Raw genomic sequence first — 16,988 nt, 5'->3', positions numbered from 1 at the left:
TCTTTGATTCTTTTGAACATGTTGTGCATGAAGGTCTCAGAGGACAAAGCAGTATTTATGATGATGGTGTTGCATGATAAAATTAATGATAAAAAATACAATTAAATGGAATAAACAGATTTATTATGCAGGAATAGACATGTTACCAAATAGTAATGATAATAATAATTGGTTGGTCTAATGGGCTTCTTTGAAAACACATTCTAGTTCTACAGTGTCTTTTATCTGCACACTTTATGTGAAAATTCAAGGAGAGTACGTTTACCTCTCATGATGGAACACTGTTTGTTTAGCTCTGGTTTTGCCATCTGTCTTTTGTTGCTGCTTCCTTTGTGTAATAAATTCCTACCTTGAGTATTTCCAACAAGTTAGAACCGAAGAAATGTGCTTTTGTTGCTTTTAACTTACAAAAAGGACAAAAAGAGAGGTGAACAAGTCCAGAAACCAACTGCAGAAAAGCATGATGTTATAAATTTAAAGTTTCTAAATCTTTTATTTATATAATTCTGTCTCACTTTTTATTACAATTGGATTAAAACAGCGTGCCTCCAGTGGTGTAGTGGTTAACACATTTGCTTGGCAAGGAAAGGGTTGCTGGTTTTAATCCCAGCTGGAGACACAAATCCTCTTTAGGGCTTTTTCAGGAAGGGCAACTAGTGCATAACAACTAGTGCAAGCCCTACCGGCTGTCATGACCCCTTGGGGCAAGGGTGAAGCCGGAAGCAGCTTTTTCATACTAACATTAAATAACTGATGAAGCGATGAATGGTCGGGTAAAGACTTCCTGCTTTCTTATTGTCTCTACAAGTGCCCTTCATGGGCATAATACTTTAATTTAACACACAATGCTTTCCCCTACAAATGATCTGCTTAGTTACTGAGTGATATTACTAAAACCTACAATATCTGACGTTTTAGGGAAACTGATGGGCCTCGTAGACGAGTGTTTGTTTGTTTTTTGGTGAAGTAAAATGCAACCAGTGCAATACATGCAGAACTTCTTCCACACAGATAATTTACAATTTAAAGGTATCACAGAGAGGTGAGCTATGCATTGCTTGTTTTAAGTATTTTTGAAGGTCGCCTTGGCTACAGGGGCATCATGGTTGAACAGTGGTTAGCATGGTTGCCTCACAGTAAGGTCAATTCCACCATCCAGCCAGGGTCTGTCGAGTATGCATGTTCTCTTCAGGTACTCTGGGTTCCTCCCAAAGTCCAAAGATGATGATTCTTTATGGTTCTCTGTCTCTATGTGTTAGCCCTGTGACAGATTGGTGACCTGTCCAGGGTGTACCTTGCCACTTGCCCTAAGACAGCTGGGAGAGGCTCCAGCTCCCCTGTGACCCTGAATCGGATAAGTGGAAGAGAATGGATGTTGACAACAGGCAGAGAAACAGAATACAGCAGCATCAACCTTTAAATTCTGGGAGCTGTATCCTAACACACACAACATTTTAATTCCCCTTGAGACTAACTTTAAATATTCTGCTTTTCACACTTGTCTCCATGACGATTTTATTGTCAGTGTAAAACTGCAGAACTGACAAGCCCATCATGGTTCTTTAAAGCTCCTTTGTTGCACCACATCCCTCCACCTTGTGGCACTGTGAGTCTTTGGTCACAACAGTGACACAGAGTGGAGCCCTGCAGTTCTCAGTAACACAGGATGGCTCCATGGGGACAGCGACACTGTTGAACAACTCACCTTACTCCAACAGATATCGATATCAAGTCAGACCTACTCAGATAGCAGCGAGTGGTGTTTAATGCTCATTTTTATATGGCAAGAATTACATGGAGTTAGTTTGATAACACTGATCATTTCAGCCTGTTGGTTCTTTTCTCTCCCTTTCTAAATTTTGTTTCAGAGATCACGCTAATGTAGTTAATGGATTTTAGAATTTGGGCTTCCATGTAAACTGATGGGAATACCTTTTATGTTTAGCTGTCTAAGATAGGCAAATGTTGTTGATGGACACAGTTAAGTAACTATATTATGCTATGTGTAGTATAATAATTTGTTACTGGGGATTCATATGTCTATACTCTGCACTGATATTACACAGTTTTTGGGACAACCTGCACTTTTGGGGAAAGAATGAGCTCTCTCTTTTTCCCCTCTCACCCTTTTCTCTTTATTAAATCAGTATCAAAATCCTAACTGGCCTTCTTTTGCTTGATTATTTGGTTTAGCACAGACACACTTATTTCACTTTAAATGCTTCCTTTTTCCTGCCTCAGAAACCATGGCCCAGCCTTTACTGTGACACTGGCCGACTCCGTCTTGTGTGGGCAGCGTCTGCACCGCGTGCCATTTCATTTCCACATCCTAATGACCTGCTTTTAGTCCTTGACTGTAGAGATTTGCTCCCGTGGACTGTGTCCTAAACCTGTGCCTAGTTGACCTGCACACAACTCCAGGGATTAACCTTCACAGGAGAAGGGCTCAAAGTGAGAAAAGAGTCTTTCCATCCACTTATTTTTTGCCATCTATTGCATCCAAGAAGGCATGAGTTCAAACAACCTTCAAATGGCCGAGCTAAAAATAACAGAAAACAGTTAGCAGTCGTCTCGCCTTGAATAAAAAAAGGTGTGGTGATTTCTGCTTCATTCTGACACAAAGAAAAGACATTAAACTTAAATGTAAATAATCTGTCTTGTATTGGATAGATATTATATAACGAATGCATTAACGTGTTAGGCAGTACATAGGACATCGACATCTAGTCACGGATGATATGTGTTTCTAAAATCTATTTGTGGCAATTAAAAAGAAAATCTCACCTATTTTACATTCAGCAGAGGTCAAAATAATGTGATAGATACTTAAATCACCGCAGCCAACAAACAAAGAGGGTCATCTGCATTGCAGCAGAGTGCATTATTATGCTGATGAATTATGTATCCCAGAAAAAGCATTTAAACAGGGAAAATGTGGCCTGTAGATGTAACAAATCTTTAGATTTTAAACGAGCGAAATATGTTTTCCATCTTGAATGCATTTTCTTCATGCTCTTATCCAAGTCAGTTTTTCAAATATTATATTTTGTGTTATGTTTTTTTCACAATATATAAACATAACAGGGAGCGGTCATTAAAAAAACTGAAAAATGACACACGGGACTCTGTCCTGTAATGTAACAGCTCCATAGGTTTGTGTTGTCGTGGCCAGTTTTAATTATTTTAGCTTCCAAATCTAATTACTGCCATACCCATGAGGCCCGTCCACCATTGTTATGGAGAAGACGCTGGTCACAGGAGCTAAAAGGAATGGTAGGAAATTGAAAATGTTTTGTTGTCACCATGGCTGTATAATTTAATGGCAAAGAAAGGGAAATGAGTTTATGTAAACCTGCTTGTACCTTTAGCAAAAAGAGAACCACATATTTTTTAACATAGTTATTCTTCTGACTGACTACTCAACCTGTGGTTTTCAATTGATTCAAGCCATAGAAATGTGACGCAACTATCATTCTCTATGGGAAGAATTGAAGTTGTCACATGAGTCAACAAAATTCTAATTCTACTGTATTGGTGACATTTAGGTATATTAGGTATTAGGTATATTACAAGTATGTGGAGATTCTAAATGCCACATATCTTGACGCATGCTCAATCATCCAGGTAAGTAAATCCCAAAAGGTTGATTCTGTTCATCTGGACGTAGCGTTTTCAATGGGAGAAACGTTTCGTCTTTCGTCACCTTATAAACAGTACATTTGCATAATAGCTGAACCCAGCCCACTGAATGGGCTGTGAGGTCAGTTCCCTGTACTGTTTATAAGGTTAGGGAAACCTGCAGCCAGCTAAGACTGAAGAAGTCACTTGGATGAGTGACGAAACATTTCTCCCATTCAAAACGCTACGTCCAGATGAACAGAATCAACCTTTTCGGGTAAATGCCACATAGTTTGCATCCAAATAATGTTACATTTGACCTTTGACCTTACTTTTGCATTTCGCATCTGTCTTTTCTTTCAAAATGTTATATCTTTGAAGAAAGTATTGTCGAGTGAAAGAGAATGAGCTGTCTAGATACAGAAATACCGTAGTATAATATCATATAATATAATAAATATCATATAATAGGCTAAAGTTATTCATGTCCTGTTATCTATGAATCAATACCTATTACCCATTACCTACTCCTACATAATGTTTACATAATACAATGCTATTCCCTTTAAAGGTGAATAGTACCCAGAGAGGGAGCTGCCTTGGTGGAGGTGTGCGCTCTCAGTGCTGTTTGTTGGTGCAGTGTTAAGCAGTGTAACAGCTCACACTTCTACATGCCCACATTATGTTGGTACAAAGAGCCAAAAGGCTGGACATAATTTCAGGGTTGAATTGCAGCCTGTTAATAACAAAAGTGTGGGGCTCAGTTTACTTCACTTCTAAGTACCGTTGATAAACCAATAGAAATTTTGCATTTTCAAAGTTTCATTTTTGACAAACTGCTCCATTTACAGCAATATGTTCTCATTCGCCCGTGGAACAAATCGTTAGGTTCTTTGATCTCAGCGTGATGGTTGTTATTGAGGGTTATGGCACTGTCGATATTTTTAACGCTGCTGCGCTTGTATGTGTGAATGTTTGTGCGTAAGCCTTTCAGAGGTTTTTGGGAAAGAAGGATGTGTCCCAGGAGCTGGAAGAGGTCCACATGGAGTCTCGAGCTCAGGACAAACTACACACCGTCTCTGTCTTACAGCTGCTGAAGAGCCCAGCTGTTCGCTGGCAGCTCATAACTGTCATCATCACCATGGCCTGCTATCAGCTCTGTGGCCTCAATGCAGTAAGTTTTTGATTTACGTTACCTTTCTCAGATTTTGAGTGGAATCCGCTCCCTTTATGCTATTTCACAGTGCATTTGACTGTATTTATAGATCATTTATTATTCATTTAAATAGATTCAGATGCACCAAATCAATAATGCAAGCTCTGTGTAAATATTTCATTATAAGGACCCCACCCCAACACCATTCTGAAAGCAAACATTCAATATATCTTTAAAGATGCTCTGTCACTCTGAGAGTTACACCTAGACCTTGTTAATAAGTTTGGAGCCTTGGTCCTTCCCCAGGCAGGAAGGTGATAAGTGTTACCTCTTCTACTGGAGAGACTCCAACAGGAGAAATTGTCATTCTGCTCTATTCTGGCACTCTGGAGTACATTCCCAGTCGATTATGCTGTTTTCTGAGTTTTCTGATTTTGGCTTGAGCTAGAGAATATCGCAGTATACACTGATGACAAATTAAAGACAAAAAAAAGGAACAGAAAACGCACGAGTAAAGTGTTCGACCACCATGTGCCGCATGAGAAAAAGGCTTCGTGATTTCTATTTGAGGGATGGAACTGCTTTCTTTAAGTGACATACTGCCTCACTTGGGCTTTTGATGACATTGGAGAAAGTTCTGTTTAACACATCAGTCCAAAAATGGGTCAGTGTTATCTTGGAAGAGATGACCCCCCCATCAGGGCAGAATAAAAGACAATCAATCACAGCTTTGTACTGATTTGCTGGTTTGGTAACAACTCCACCACTTAACCCACTGATGTCTGTGCCTGTGCATTCACAAGTGTGATCCTTATATGTTTCATCACTGTTGAAGTCAAGCATTTTTTTCCTTTTTAAATCAAGTTTTAAATGTCCTTTGCTTAATTACATAGTTCTTCAACTGCATTTTGTTATAAAAGTTTAAAGAGAAGGTTCAAGTGTAAATACAGAGAAAAAAACAAGAGCGCTTGTGCACCGTTAACCTAATTAAAGTGACTCTAGGTTTATGTACAGTGCTGTGCAGGAGAACCAGTGGGTGTGGAGAAGTCGCTGTGAGTCACTATATTTTGTGCACTTTGTTGGCAGACTAAGATGCTTAGCCATCCTTCACCTGCTGTGCTGCACTGCACTCGAGTGTCAATGATTGGTATGTCTCTGAGCTGGCTTTATAAATGCCAAGAATAGTCCTTCACCTGGAGGAAAGTTGCTGCTAATTACGGCAGACTGAGAAAAACTTACTTTAAAATTGACTTCAGACATCAACACCAGTGACTGGCAACTGAAAAAGCACAACATTTACAAATTATGAACTATTATGAATATGAAGTTTAAGCAAAACTCCAGTCCAAGAATAATTTGGTAATATCTCAGCAGCTATTCAGGAGCGGTAAAAAGACAACTTTACACTAGAAATCACATTTAGAATTCACATACAATCCACGTTTAACCCGCATTTGCTGCTCTGAACCTCCTAAGTGCTGCAGCCATGCTGACAACAGTGTCAATGTTTTCACCTTGTCAAATCTCATCATTTCTGATAGTCGTCTTAATGTTTTGTATTCTCTTTGTGTAACAATGGAACAAATAGTGCTGACCGTGGTAGGAGAGAGTTCAGAGCCAAATTATGCAAATGCAAAAAACTGGCAGTTTTTAAAACTCTAGATTGTATTTTCTCACTTCGCTTCCGTTTGTTTGCACTTACTCAGCCTTCTGTAAAACACTTTCAAATGTTTTAATGTCTTTCTTTGTGTTTTTAACAATATTAGTGCATGTGTTAGGCTGGTTGCATTTGAATGTCAAAAAATAGTCTAGTCCAGCTGCAGGATTTCATTTTCTTTAATTTCAGTCTCATCGTTCTAACTGTGATTAGAATATAGGCTAACTTTAGTGACATTGATAAAATTTGTGTGTAAGCTCTAAAGCGAACAGGATTGCTGAATTTTGTGTAAAGATATATATATAAATGAGTATGTTGTTGTTGTTGTTGTGGAAACCAAGACCAATGGTACGTTTTAATTTTTTTAGATCTGGTATTATACCAATGGGATTCTTCGTGAAGCAGGCTTTACTGAGAGCATACTTCCCTACATCACACTGAGCACAGGTGCCATAGAGACTCTGGCTGCCATCATCTCAGTAAGTATGGCTACTTGATTTATTACTGTAAGTCAGCAACAGCTTTTGAGGTTTACTGTCAAGTACTAGGAGTTCAAAAATGAAAAACAAGTACAGACAGGCAAAAAAAAAGCTGAGTGGTCAATATAACAACCAAAAAGAAGAAGAAATAACTCACACGGAAGAGAACAACAAAAGGTCCTGCAGGGAACAAAGAGAAAGTCCTGTTAAAAATGATAGCGAATCCAAAAAGAAACCAAAACTCTGGCAGCAATGACCTGGGACCTGAGGTTAGTCAACATACAAACTGAGGGAGGGGACGAGACTCTGCATACACACACAGGACTAATGAGGTGCAGGTGGAAACAATTAGGAAGAGCAGACAATTATAAAGGCACACAAAGACAGGAAGTGGAGACAGAAGATAAGATATTCTTGCAAACTGGAAAACCAAGAGTAATGAAAATTCAAACCCTTATCTAAGCCAGACACCATGACCCAGAAGCCCGCTCTGCTAATGAACAGTCACAAGGCACATTTTCTGTTTGATTGTATGCTTTGGTATGTTTGACAATTCTAGGTTTACACAGGTATGTGCTATGTGAGAGAGGTTCTCTTTTATTTTGTTAGCAGTGGATGATGCTTTTGTTGTAATTTACATTCCTGCACATGCAAACACACTCTGACCGGCCACTTTTTTAGGTGCAGGGTTCAGTGTATTGTGCATTCAGAGATCCTGTACTGCATACTGGGCTGTGACAGGTGGTTGTTTGAGTTACGGTTGCTTTGCTGTCAGGTCAGCACAGGCCGGCCATGCTCCTCTGACCTCTGGCATCAATAAGACATTTTTAACCAGAGAACTGAGGCCCACTGGATATTTTTCTCTTTTTTGTGGGAAATTCTCAGTAGATCTGCAGCTTCTGTCTGGCACAAACAACCATACCACATTCAAAGTCACTTAAATCGTCTTTCTTCTCCATTCTGATGCTCAGTTTGAACTTCAGCAAGTCGATGTCTTGATGCTATTGATACCATTTACATGCCTAAATGCATTCAGCTGCTGCCATGTGACTGGCTGATTAGGTATTATCGAGCAGTAAAACAAGTGTATGTTATAAAGTGTGTGTGTGTGTTTGTGTAAAGTCAGTTCTATGCATGTGTATTGAACAACTACTAAATATTGTCATATTTATTGATTAAATATGACTCATGATCTCAGTGGATGAAATCAGGGTAGTGTGAAGGGCAAAGACAAAGATGCAGTAGTTCACAGTCCTTTAACCCAATCAACCCAATCCTTTACTGTTACTATGTTAGCATATTCTAACATATTAGCAGCTCAGCTGTACTTGGAATGCTCTCAACCATGTCACTTCACTTGACATGCTTTTTAGTATTAACTCCTCTGGCAGTAAATCGCTTTCTAAATGATAGAGCAGGGAGCACTTTGTTTGGGAAACGGCTTAATGAAGTAATTAGTTTGTTGGAGCATCTCTCCTGGCAGCTTGTTGGGGAGTTGTTAGTATTTGACATCATGTGATGATTTACTTGCAATATTAACTTTGCATAATCACAGTTATGATCACATAAAGACATAAAACCCACTATTAAGACCATCTTACAGACATTCCACTGGAGACATGTTTCAGTCAGCAGCAAATGTTAGCGTAAAGCAGCATCAGTATACAGACATTATATTTTCAGGTTGTATGTCTGTCCCACACTGGAGGATTTACTAATTAGATTTTGGAGGTCAACAGTCAAAGCCACAGACACTTGTCAAAAACTCTAAACTTCAAAAAATTATTACGGTAAAACTTCTCAGAAATGTCAAGTAGGATACAATTATATTTTATGTATGAATATTATTCACAACTTTGAGATGCATGTTTTCCAGAGAAGACAAAGCAGTGTTTGATGTATTGGACTTACATTTGCCTCCTTGGTTCCCACGATAACTAACATAATTACTTGGATGAAAATCCTCTAAAGTCAGTGACTGCCTGAAGTAAAAGGCTCTACCAGGTCTTTGATGCAGCTCCCTTCAGTTTCTGCTTATTTGTGGGTCTCTCTTCTTTCACGTTTGTCTTCAGTAGCTGAAAAGGATGCTCTATTGGGATGAGATCACATGACTGGCTTGGCCATTAATAATATCCCATTTCTTTGCTTTGAGAATGTCTTGGGTTGCTTTTGCAGTATGCTTTGGCTCATTTGCGCTGAGAAGCATTATTGATCAGTTATGGAGCTTTTGATATTTGTTTAGCTGTTTTTGGAAATAATGATGTCATCATGCACTTCATTTGTCATCTTTGGTCTCTCAGACCTTTTTTATTGTGCTGAGCTGGCCAATGCATTCGTTCTTTTTAAGAACATACCAGATTGTTGAATTTGCCACTCCTAAAGTTTTTGCTCTCTCACTCGCTTGCACTTTTTTTTTTAATATATTTTTTAATACTTTCTCTTTATTGATTTTCATCTTATTTTACATACAGAACTAAAGAGGGCAAGGGAAACCAACACATTCACATATGTTCACATAGTCCAAAATACACATCGCCTCGTTTTACTTTCATATATTACATATTACACAGGTGCATGTTCCATTCAAACAAATTTGCAGCTGTCCCTCTGCATCACAGAGGTATCAGATTCTAGTCTCTTGACGTATAACGATCCCATCTTTCCCAAAGTCTCTCTCCTTTCTCCTTCTGCAGCCGCAGTGAGAAGGTAATCAGTTCCATATGATGAACTGTGTAAATAATGTCTATGACCAGCTTTCTATGACTCGCTTGCACTTTGCATCTTTTTGGACCTCATATTTAACGCATTGAATCGACTTCTGATATGTTTGCTTCCATTGTCATGAAATAGGAAGGGAATAGGTTTCACCTGGCAATGAAACTGCTTGTGCATCAGCCATCCTATTCATTTTAAACTTCTGAAAATGGTGACTTTGTATAAAAGTCAATATAACATTTAATGTAAAATTTTTCTAAAAACCCTTGAATGAAAGCTGAAGGTCTGCACTTCAATCAGATCTTGTTTGTTTGATTTAAAATCCACTGTGGTGGTGTGCAGAGGCAAAATTACAAAATGTGTCATTGTCCAACAGTTTAAGGACCAAACAGTAAAACTATTTTGCTGCAGTAGCAGTGATTCATGATGATGAAGGTACGCTATCGATCGAGATAGCATAACCATGTGTTACCCAATTCGCACACACAGCACAATGACAGGGTAAAAATATTTGTTTTTTTTATGATTGATACAAGAGCTGTATTACTGTCTCCTGAACAGTAGGAGCTGATCTACAGAGCAATGCTCTCAGTTTCCCAGTGCAGGGTCCTGTTCTTACCTATGATCAGTCAGTCTTCTGGCCAGTAACCAAAGGTTATAAAGTTGGCCCAAAAAGAGTTTTCTTTTTGGGATCTGTGGACTCACTGACAGAGTAAGGAGCTTATACATAAAGATGGAGCTCACAACTGAACAGCTGCTACTTCACACTGAATGGGAATGCTAATGTGGTATAGACACTGGACTAGGACGCTACCTGAGTTTCCAAGGGAGGTATTCTGGGCATGCTGAACTGGGTGGAGACCACAAAGCAGATCAAGTTTGCATTATAGTGATTGTCTATCTTTTCTGGCACGGGAACACCCTGGAATCCCCAGGAATAGCTACGGGAAGTGGCCAAGGATTGGTCTAATTGCCGTTATCTTCCTGTTATTGAGATGAATTTGAAATGCCAAAAGAAATGAACTAAGTGATCAATCAAATTTTTGTTGAATGAGCTCTTTGCCCCAAAAGGGCATTACATTTTTAGTTTAAACCAAATACTAATTGCAAAAATGCACTGGGAAATGCAGTATGTCACCTCTCCATATTTAATGTTGTGAGATTGTTAATGCCCTGCGTGGGCTGCTATCTATTTCTGTGATTCCTGTCAGCATGAGCACATTAAAGATGATCTTTGATCTGCGGCAGTGAGGAGACCCCGCTGAGTGACTTAGCTGCCAGGTGACTGACTTCAAACACCAGCATGTACTCTTCAGATACCAGTTTTACCCCCAGCTCTGCAGTATCTCTTCATCAGGCGCTGCTAACTCGCCTCCAGCTGCCTTTACTGAACACCACCCTTCTTATGTGGCCGACAATAATGATATCTGGCTGTTTTGGTGGCATGCACAACGTAGTCAGACATGATCCAAATGAAGCCAGTATCTGCTTCAGATTTATGACTGTGTATTAATCCAATAAATAACTTGTCATGAGTTGTGACTTTTCGGTAAGGCGTGACAGAATCCACAACTATCGTTAGCTGACATTTCACTCATGCTGAAGCTCAACTTTTTACACCACAGACGTTATGTTATGTTATGTTATGTTATAGTCATAAACTGTAAAACCTTTAGAAGTATTTCAGTTGGTACTGTGATACAGTTATTAGCATCTAGAGGGTTCTGGGTTTGAACCCACTGACTGGCAGAGACCTTTATGTCTGGAGTTTGCATGTTCTCCCGGTGCCTCTGTGGGTTCTGTCTGGACACACATTCATTTTGTGTCTCCAAATTGGTGGTAAATTTGTGTTAGCTCTGCCATAGACTAGTGACCTGTTCAGGGTGTTCTCTGCCTCTGGCCCTGTGACAGATGGTTTAGGCTCCTGCCCACCTGTGTGCAATTGCATTGGAATTGGATAAGTGGTTATGAAAATGGATGGATGGACAATACTATCAGGCAAATGTAAATATACAAGCCTTTATTTGTACTCTGTAATAAATAGAAGTAGCCGATGGAGCAAACTCAAGAACTTTACAGACATGTTTTAATCGCTGTTGGTGTTAAACATTGGTTGGATGTTCACAATAAGTTGACATGTATTAAGAAAGATGAATTTCAATTTTAACTTTGTGAGTTTCAGATATTTATGATTTTTGAATTAAGGTCTACACCTTACCTTTTCTTCAATTTAGGTAGGAAACATTTTAAAGTTAGAATTTAATCCCTGTATTTTACAATATATGCTTCGTAATATGAGAAATGAATGCACCTCATGATGTAGCTCTGACTTTCATCCATTAACAAAGCTTTTCCTTTTACATAAAGCTGCCCACACACAATTAATTTCTCATACATAGAGTTTTACATATGAAAAAGGCATGCGTTGCATGCTGGGACAGATCTCCTCCAAATCCCGGTCCTTGCCTGTAAACACTAAAATCTTCAAGAAAAGATTAGTTGCAGTTTGCTGTTAATGAGTTTTGGGAAGCCCAGGCATCAAGTGCACCCAGGAGAAATGTTCCTCATATTGCTTTATAGAAAAAAAATCAGATTTGTTCAGTGGTTTGTTAAACATCACAATACTGCATTCTGAATTGCTTTCACCTATGCAGTACAATTCACTTTACACAGGAAAGGATACAGAGGTTTAAAATGAAAATGAGCTATTTATCATAAATGGCATTCCATTTTTTGTATGCCGTGCTTGTATTGCATCTTTTGCAATCACCAGCTAAAGTTTGGGATGTTAAAAATGACAACAATGCACTGTGACCACAAAACAAAACATTTTAAACTGAATTAATGACAAAGAGAAACTAACATATAACATACTAACTATTATGATTTAGATCAAATGACCTATGCAGAGCTGTTTGATTAGCAGTTGCCCTTTTTCAGTGTCACTAGCTAATGCAATCCTTCTGTCCTCAGCTCATTAAGGCACCAGAATGCTTGTATTTGAGTATTTTTCTTCTTGAGCTATAAGCTCTTTTTATTCTCGATTTTTCCACTGACAGGGCACATGGCAAGATGGAAAGAATCTACCCAAAGATTACAGTGAAATAGTTTAGAGACAAAGGTCAATGTAGCTAAGGGAGGAAAAAAAGCACGTAAACAGACAAAACACAAACAAATTGAGAAAAGGTGCTCATCCAACCGAAAACACATGAGCTGGACATACAAAAAAGCCATGAAATAAATGAGGGGGCAACTTCAAGCAGTACAGATTGCAACAGATCTTATTTCCAGATGACAGAAAATGTAACGAACCTAGCTGGAACTCGCTTGTCGTGCATATCAGAAAAATTGTTTTTGGGCAGAAAGAAAAGTTTCCTTGCAGATCTGGCAAAAAGGCTTTGTAACATGTCACTAATATTACGAAAGGATCTATTTTAACCTAAACCATGTTTTTAGCTCCCTTAAGCTGCCTTTAGCTGCCTTCTGTTCTTACATGCTGAAGCCTTTATGCTGGAAAGCCTAATTTCCAATTTAACAATTAATCAGCGTCTATCTGTTCCAGTCACTACAGTCAGTTCTGTAATATTCATCAGCTACTGATGGACTCTTCTCTTTTGCTCCTCATTCTAGATCTAAATGTATCATTAAGCATTTTTACAATAACATGTTAAGCTGTATTGAAATAAATTTGTTGTTCACAAACAAATCTACTGTAACTCCTTTAAGAAATCTATAATGAAGAAAGAAAAGCGTGACAATATATGATTACTAAATGCAAAATGCTACCCACTGACCTCCTGCCATGTTTACTAGTGACCTACTGGGCAATCGCCCTTTCATTGTGGCAGACTTGTCACTATAAGGCTGGTTAACATACAAGAGCCGAGGACTGCATGCCAACCCGCATTATTTCACGCACATCTGGGCATGTCGTCACACATGTAACCCTTTGGCGAAACAAGCAAGTTATCTTGAAATAGCAAAATGGGTCTTCTGGTAGTGATGAAGCATTTGAATCTACAATAAAAGATTCAAACAGTAAAATGTGGATTTACTTCTAGCTGAGATTTTTTTTTTAATGATCAATAATTTTCAGTGTTTATACAGACAGAATGGCCGGTGGGTCCTTAAGCTGTGGCCAGTTGTCTTGAATGGCTCATCTGCTTTTTGATGTGATGAAGAGTGGCGTGACGTTTTAATCCTGCCAACCGTGACAGCTGAAGTTTCCATTCTGACCTCTGTCAAGCCTGCCAAGAAGGAGTATATTAGGTTGTGTGTATTATGCTGTTAGAGCTGTCATTTAATCCTGTTTAATCAGTAGTTAAGTGTGTTATTTATAGGCACAAATACTCCTGACACAGAAACACATAATCATATTTGGTTTTGCTGCAAGTCATATGAAAATAAATAAATGTATTTATATCTCTCTATATAAATGTATCTTTTTTTAAAGCTAGGAGCTGTATGATTAAGTCATTCTCAGAGTTACTGAGACATTGCCATTAGCAAGAAGATCTTTTTATAAGTTTGGGAAGTTATTAAAACTGAGCGTGACATGATGTAAAGCCACATTAAAGCAACAAAATAAAACTTAACTGTTCAAACTGCTTTATAGGAATGACACAATCAAAAAATTATGTCTGCCAGATCACGTCTGTGACAGTCATGACAAAAAGTGCACTGTCTTTCAATTCTAAGGTTTTACATGCAAAAATCATCTGGTCCTTATCAGATCTTAAGATGAATCACAAGATGTGACATATTATAGCATGACATTATTTATTTAATGAAAATTTCACAAAAAGTACACCTCATTTGATAGCTTGTAGAACCTAACCTCAGCAGCAGGACATTACAGAAAGTTTTCACATATGCAGCCATATAAAAAACACAATGGTAGTTTTGATTTTTGTGAAAGAGACGCTCTCATGACTAATTGAGTGATGTCACTGACTAGCCAATCTTTGGCATGCAGTCTGTTGATGTCACATTTTTGGATCACCTCGTATCGCTTGGAACCCTGGTGGAGTAGGTTCTAATAGAAAAGGGGCTTAAGTACACCCTTACTTCTTCCATGGGAATTAAGAAGGTAAGTAGCAGCTCTGTGCTGCTAATTAAATGTACTTGGTTAACTAATCATCAGTCAGCAAGTGTGAGCACTTTTGCAAAAGCTTTGACAGTTTGCTGCTCTGGAACATTTAGGTATATGTCAGTACAAGTATATGCAATGAAGAATGAATGAAGAAGCCATTTTTGCCGCCCATCAGTGTGGGAAGTGTCATAAGGCTGTTTTCATTAAGTGGAAAAGATTCAAGAACATTGCCAATTTTTCCAGGAGTGGATTCCCCAGCAAATTCACCCCCTGAAGCCACAGAAACCGAGGCTACGTCTCTAACTTCATAGGCCTCAGTTAGCATGTTGAATGTTAAAGTTCATGACAGTGCAATTAGAAAAAGACTGTTTGCAATGAGAAGGCTGGTTGCTATGTAATTTTTTCTCTACCAGCATGGCTTAAGTTTGCAAAATTGCATCTGTTTGGCCCTAATGCAGAGCTCCATGTGAAGCCAAAAAGAAATGCAGCATATCAGCACAAACACCTGACGCCAACTGTTAAGCATGATGATGGAAAGGTGTTTTGCAACCACACGACCTGGGCACATTGTTAAGTTGTTGAGGTGAACGTGAGCTCCTCTGTCTACCAAAAGTATGTGAGGCCATCTGTCCAACAGCTTAGGAGACCTTAAGAGAGCTATGCATAAACAAATACCCACAAACCTCAATGAATTTAAGCAACACTGTAAAGAAGAGTCAGCCAGAATTCACCCCAAACCATGTGACGCTGATAAATTCATGCAGACAGTGATTACTTCAAATTATTGCTGCCACAGGTTCTACAAGCTACTGAGTCATGGGGTGCACTTAATTTTTCACACATTATTTCTACATTGTGGCTTAAATATTCTTAAATAAATAATGACATTGTGAAATCTGTTGTTGTTGATCTGAGGAAGTTTATGACCTGGTAGGGACTAGATGATTTTTAAGTTGTCCTGATCTGTAAACCCCTAAAATGATCAGGGGGGGGTGTACTTTCTTTATACCATCTTTGTACAGCACACAAAAGCTACAATAGACAAATGTGTGTTGTCACTTTGTGTCATATAAATATAAAATAAGGCTTATAAATATTCAGCTTCTCGCACCTTCAGAGGTCTTAATGAACTGGGGTTTTGCTGCTGTGTGCAAATCCGTGTGCCTCTGCAGTGTGGGTAGTGCCTAGAAGATTAATAGTTGGTGCCTACAGGGACAAGTAGGGTATGGACACTGTATTTACACACATGTACACATACATCTTAAGTGAATTGCAGTGCTTTTGGAGTCATTTCTAAATGAAGACTGATATATTCTGCAATATGCTAATAGGAAACTGCTTAAAAGAACAAAATTAAAGCCAATGTATTCTTGGAACATAAACAAAATCAGTTTCCTTGTTAAGAAAGCTCAGCACCTCCCCTACACCATACATAAACACCCGCTATCTTTGCCTCGCAGTCTCAACTCAGAAGCCCCTTGGTACGGGAACAAATATTGTACAAATAACAGTGACCTTTTTCCACAACGTCATGAAGTCCCACTGGTTTTAAGAGGTAAGAGCAGTGCCATGAATACTTTAATTCACACAGACTATGATGGAAGAAGGCCTGCAGCTGTGGCCTGCACTTGAATAGACCTCGATCTCATGGCTCATGCTGCATCCATAATCTAAAAGGACCTGGTCAAAGACCAACTGTGACAGAATCATTGATGAGCCACATGCAGTGTTATGGATGATGCCATCTGTATGTATATGTTACTGTATATGTAGGCAGCACCTCAGACCATCCCTTTGTGATGGTAATTCCTGCATATAAGCCTTTGCTTCACAGAAGCAAATCACGGGGTGACCTGTGAAGTAAATCAGCATATCAGCAAGGACTAAGGGTTTGAGGGATAGGACAAATTTGCAAAATGATGCCATCTAAATCAGTGATATGGTTACCCATGAGACCAGTAGGAGCCAATCAGAACTCATTTATCAGGAAAGTCAAATGTTTTCAAGGTCAGACAATGCAGAATCACTTTAAAGACCTGTGATTGTAATGACTTCTGGTCTTTCAGGACACATTTGATTTGGACCTTAATAAGGAGAGTCAACCTATGCAAAGCTGCAGTACCTTAAACCATACGTATTCGTGGGCTCAGATGTTGTGCTGACCAACTGGCAAATTCCCTTTAATGGCTTTACTAGACTTTACACTAGAACCATTAGCATTAACTATTTGTTTTTTGATCTATCTCCTGCACTGATTAAGTAAAATAAAAT

The 16,988-nt window shown here is 38.8% G+C and overlaps 1 protein-coding gene across 6 annotated transcripts in view; it reads left to right on the top strand.

The window, feature by feature from the left end:
- The window catches only part of slc2a9l2 (solute carrier family 2 member 9, like 2), an 88,049-nt gene that overhangs the window by 36,771 nt on the left and 34,290 nt on the right, over positions 1–16,988 (top strand). For all 6 annotated transcript variants that reach the window (XM_039612289.1, XM_031747806.2, XM_031747807.2 and 3 more), the window contains exons 8-9: positions 4,605–4,792; positions 6,800–6,910. In XM_039612289.1, coding sequence (XP_039468223.1) covers positions 4,605–4,792; positions 6,800–6,910 — 299 coding nt within the window. The remainder of the gene's footprint in view (positions 1–4,604; positions 4,793–6,799; positions 6,911–16,988) is intronic.

Source organism: Oreochromis aureus, linkage group 5 (assembly GCF_013358895.1).
Source record: "Oreochromis aureus strain Israel breed Guangdong linkage group 5, ZZ_aureus, whole genome shotgun sequence".
Taxonomy (NCBI): domain Eukaryota; kingdom Metazoa; phylum Chordata; class Actinopteri; order Cichliformes; family Cichlidae; genus Oreochromis; species Oreochromis aureus.
The sequence above is the reverse complement of the archived record's forward strand: the minus strand, read 5'-3'. Positions and strand labels throughout refer to the sequence as shown.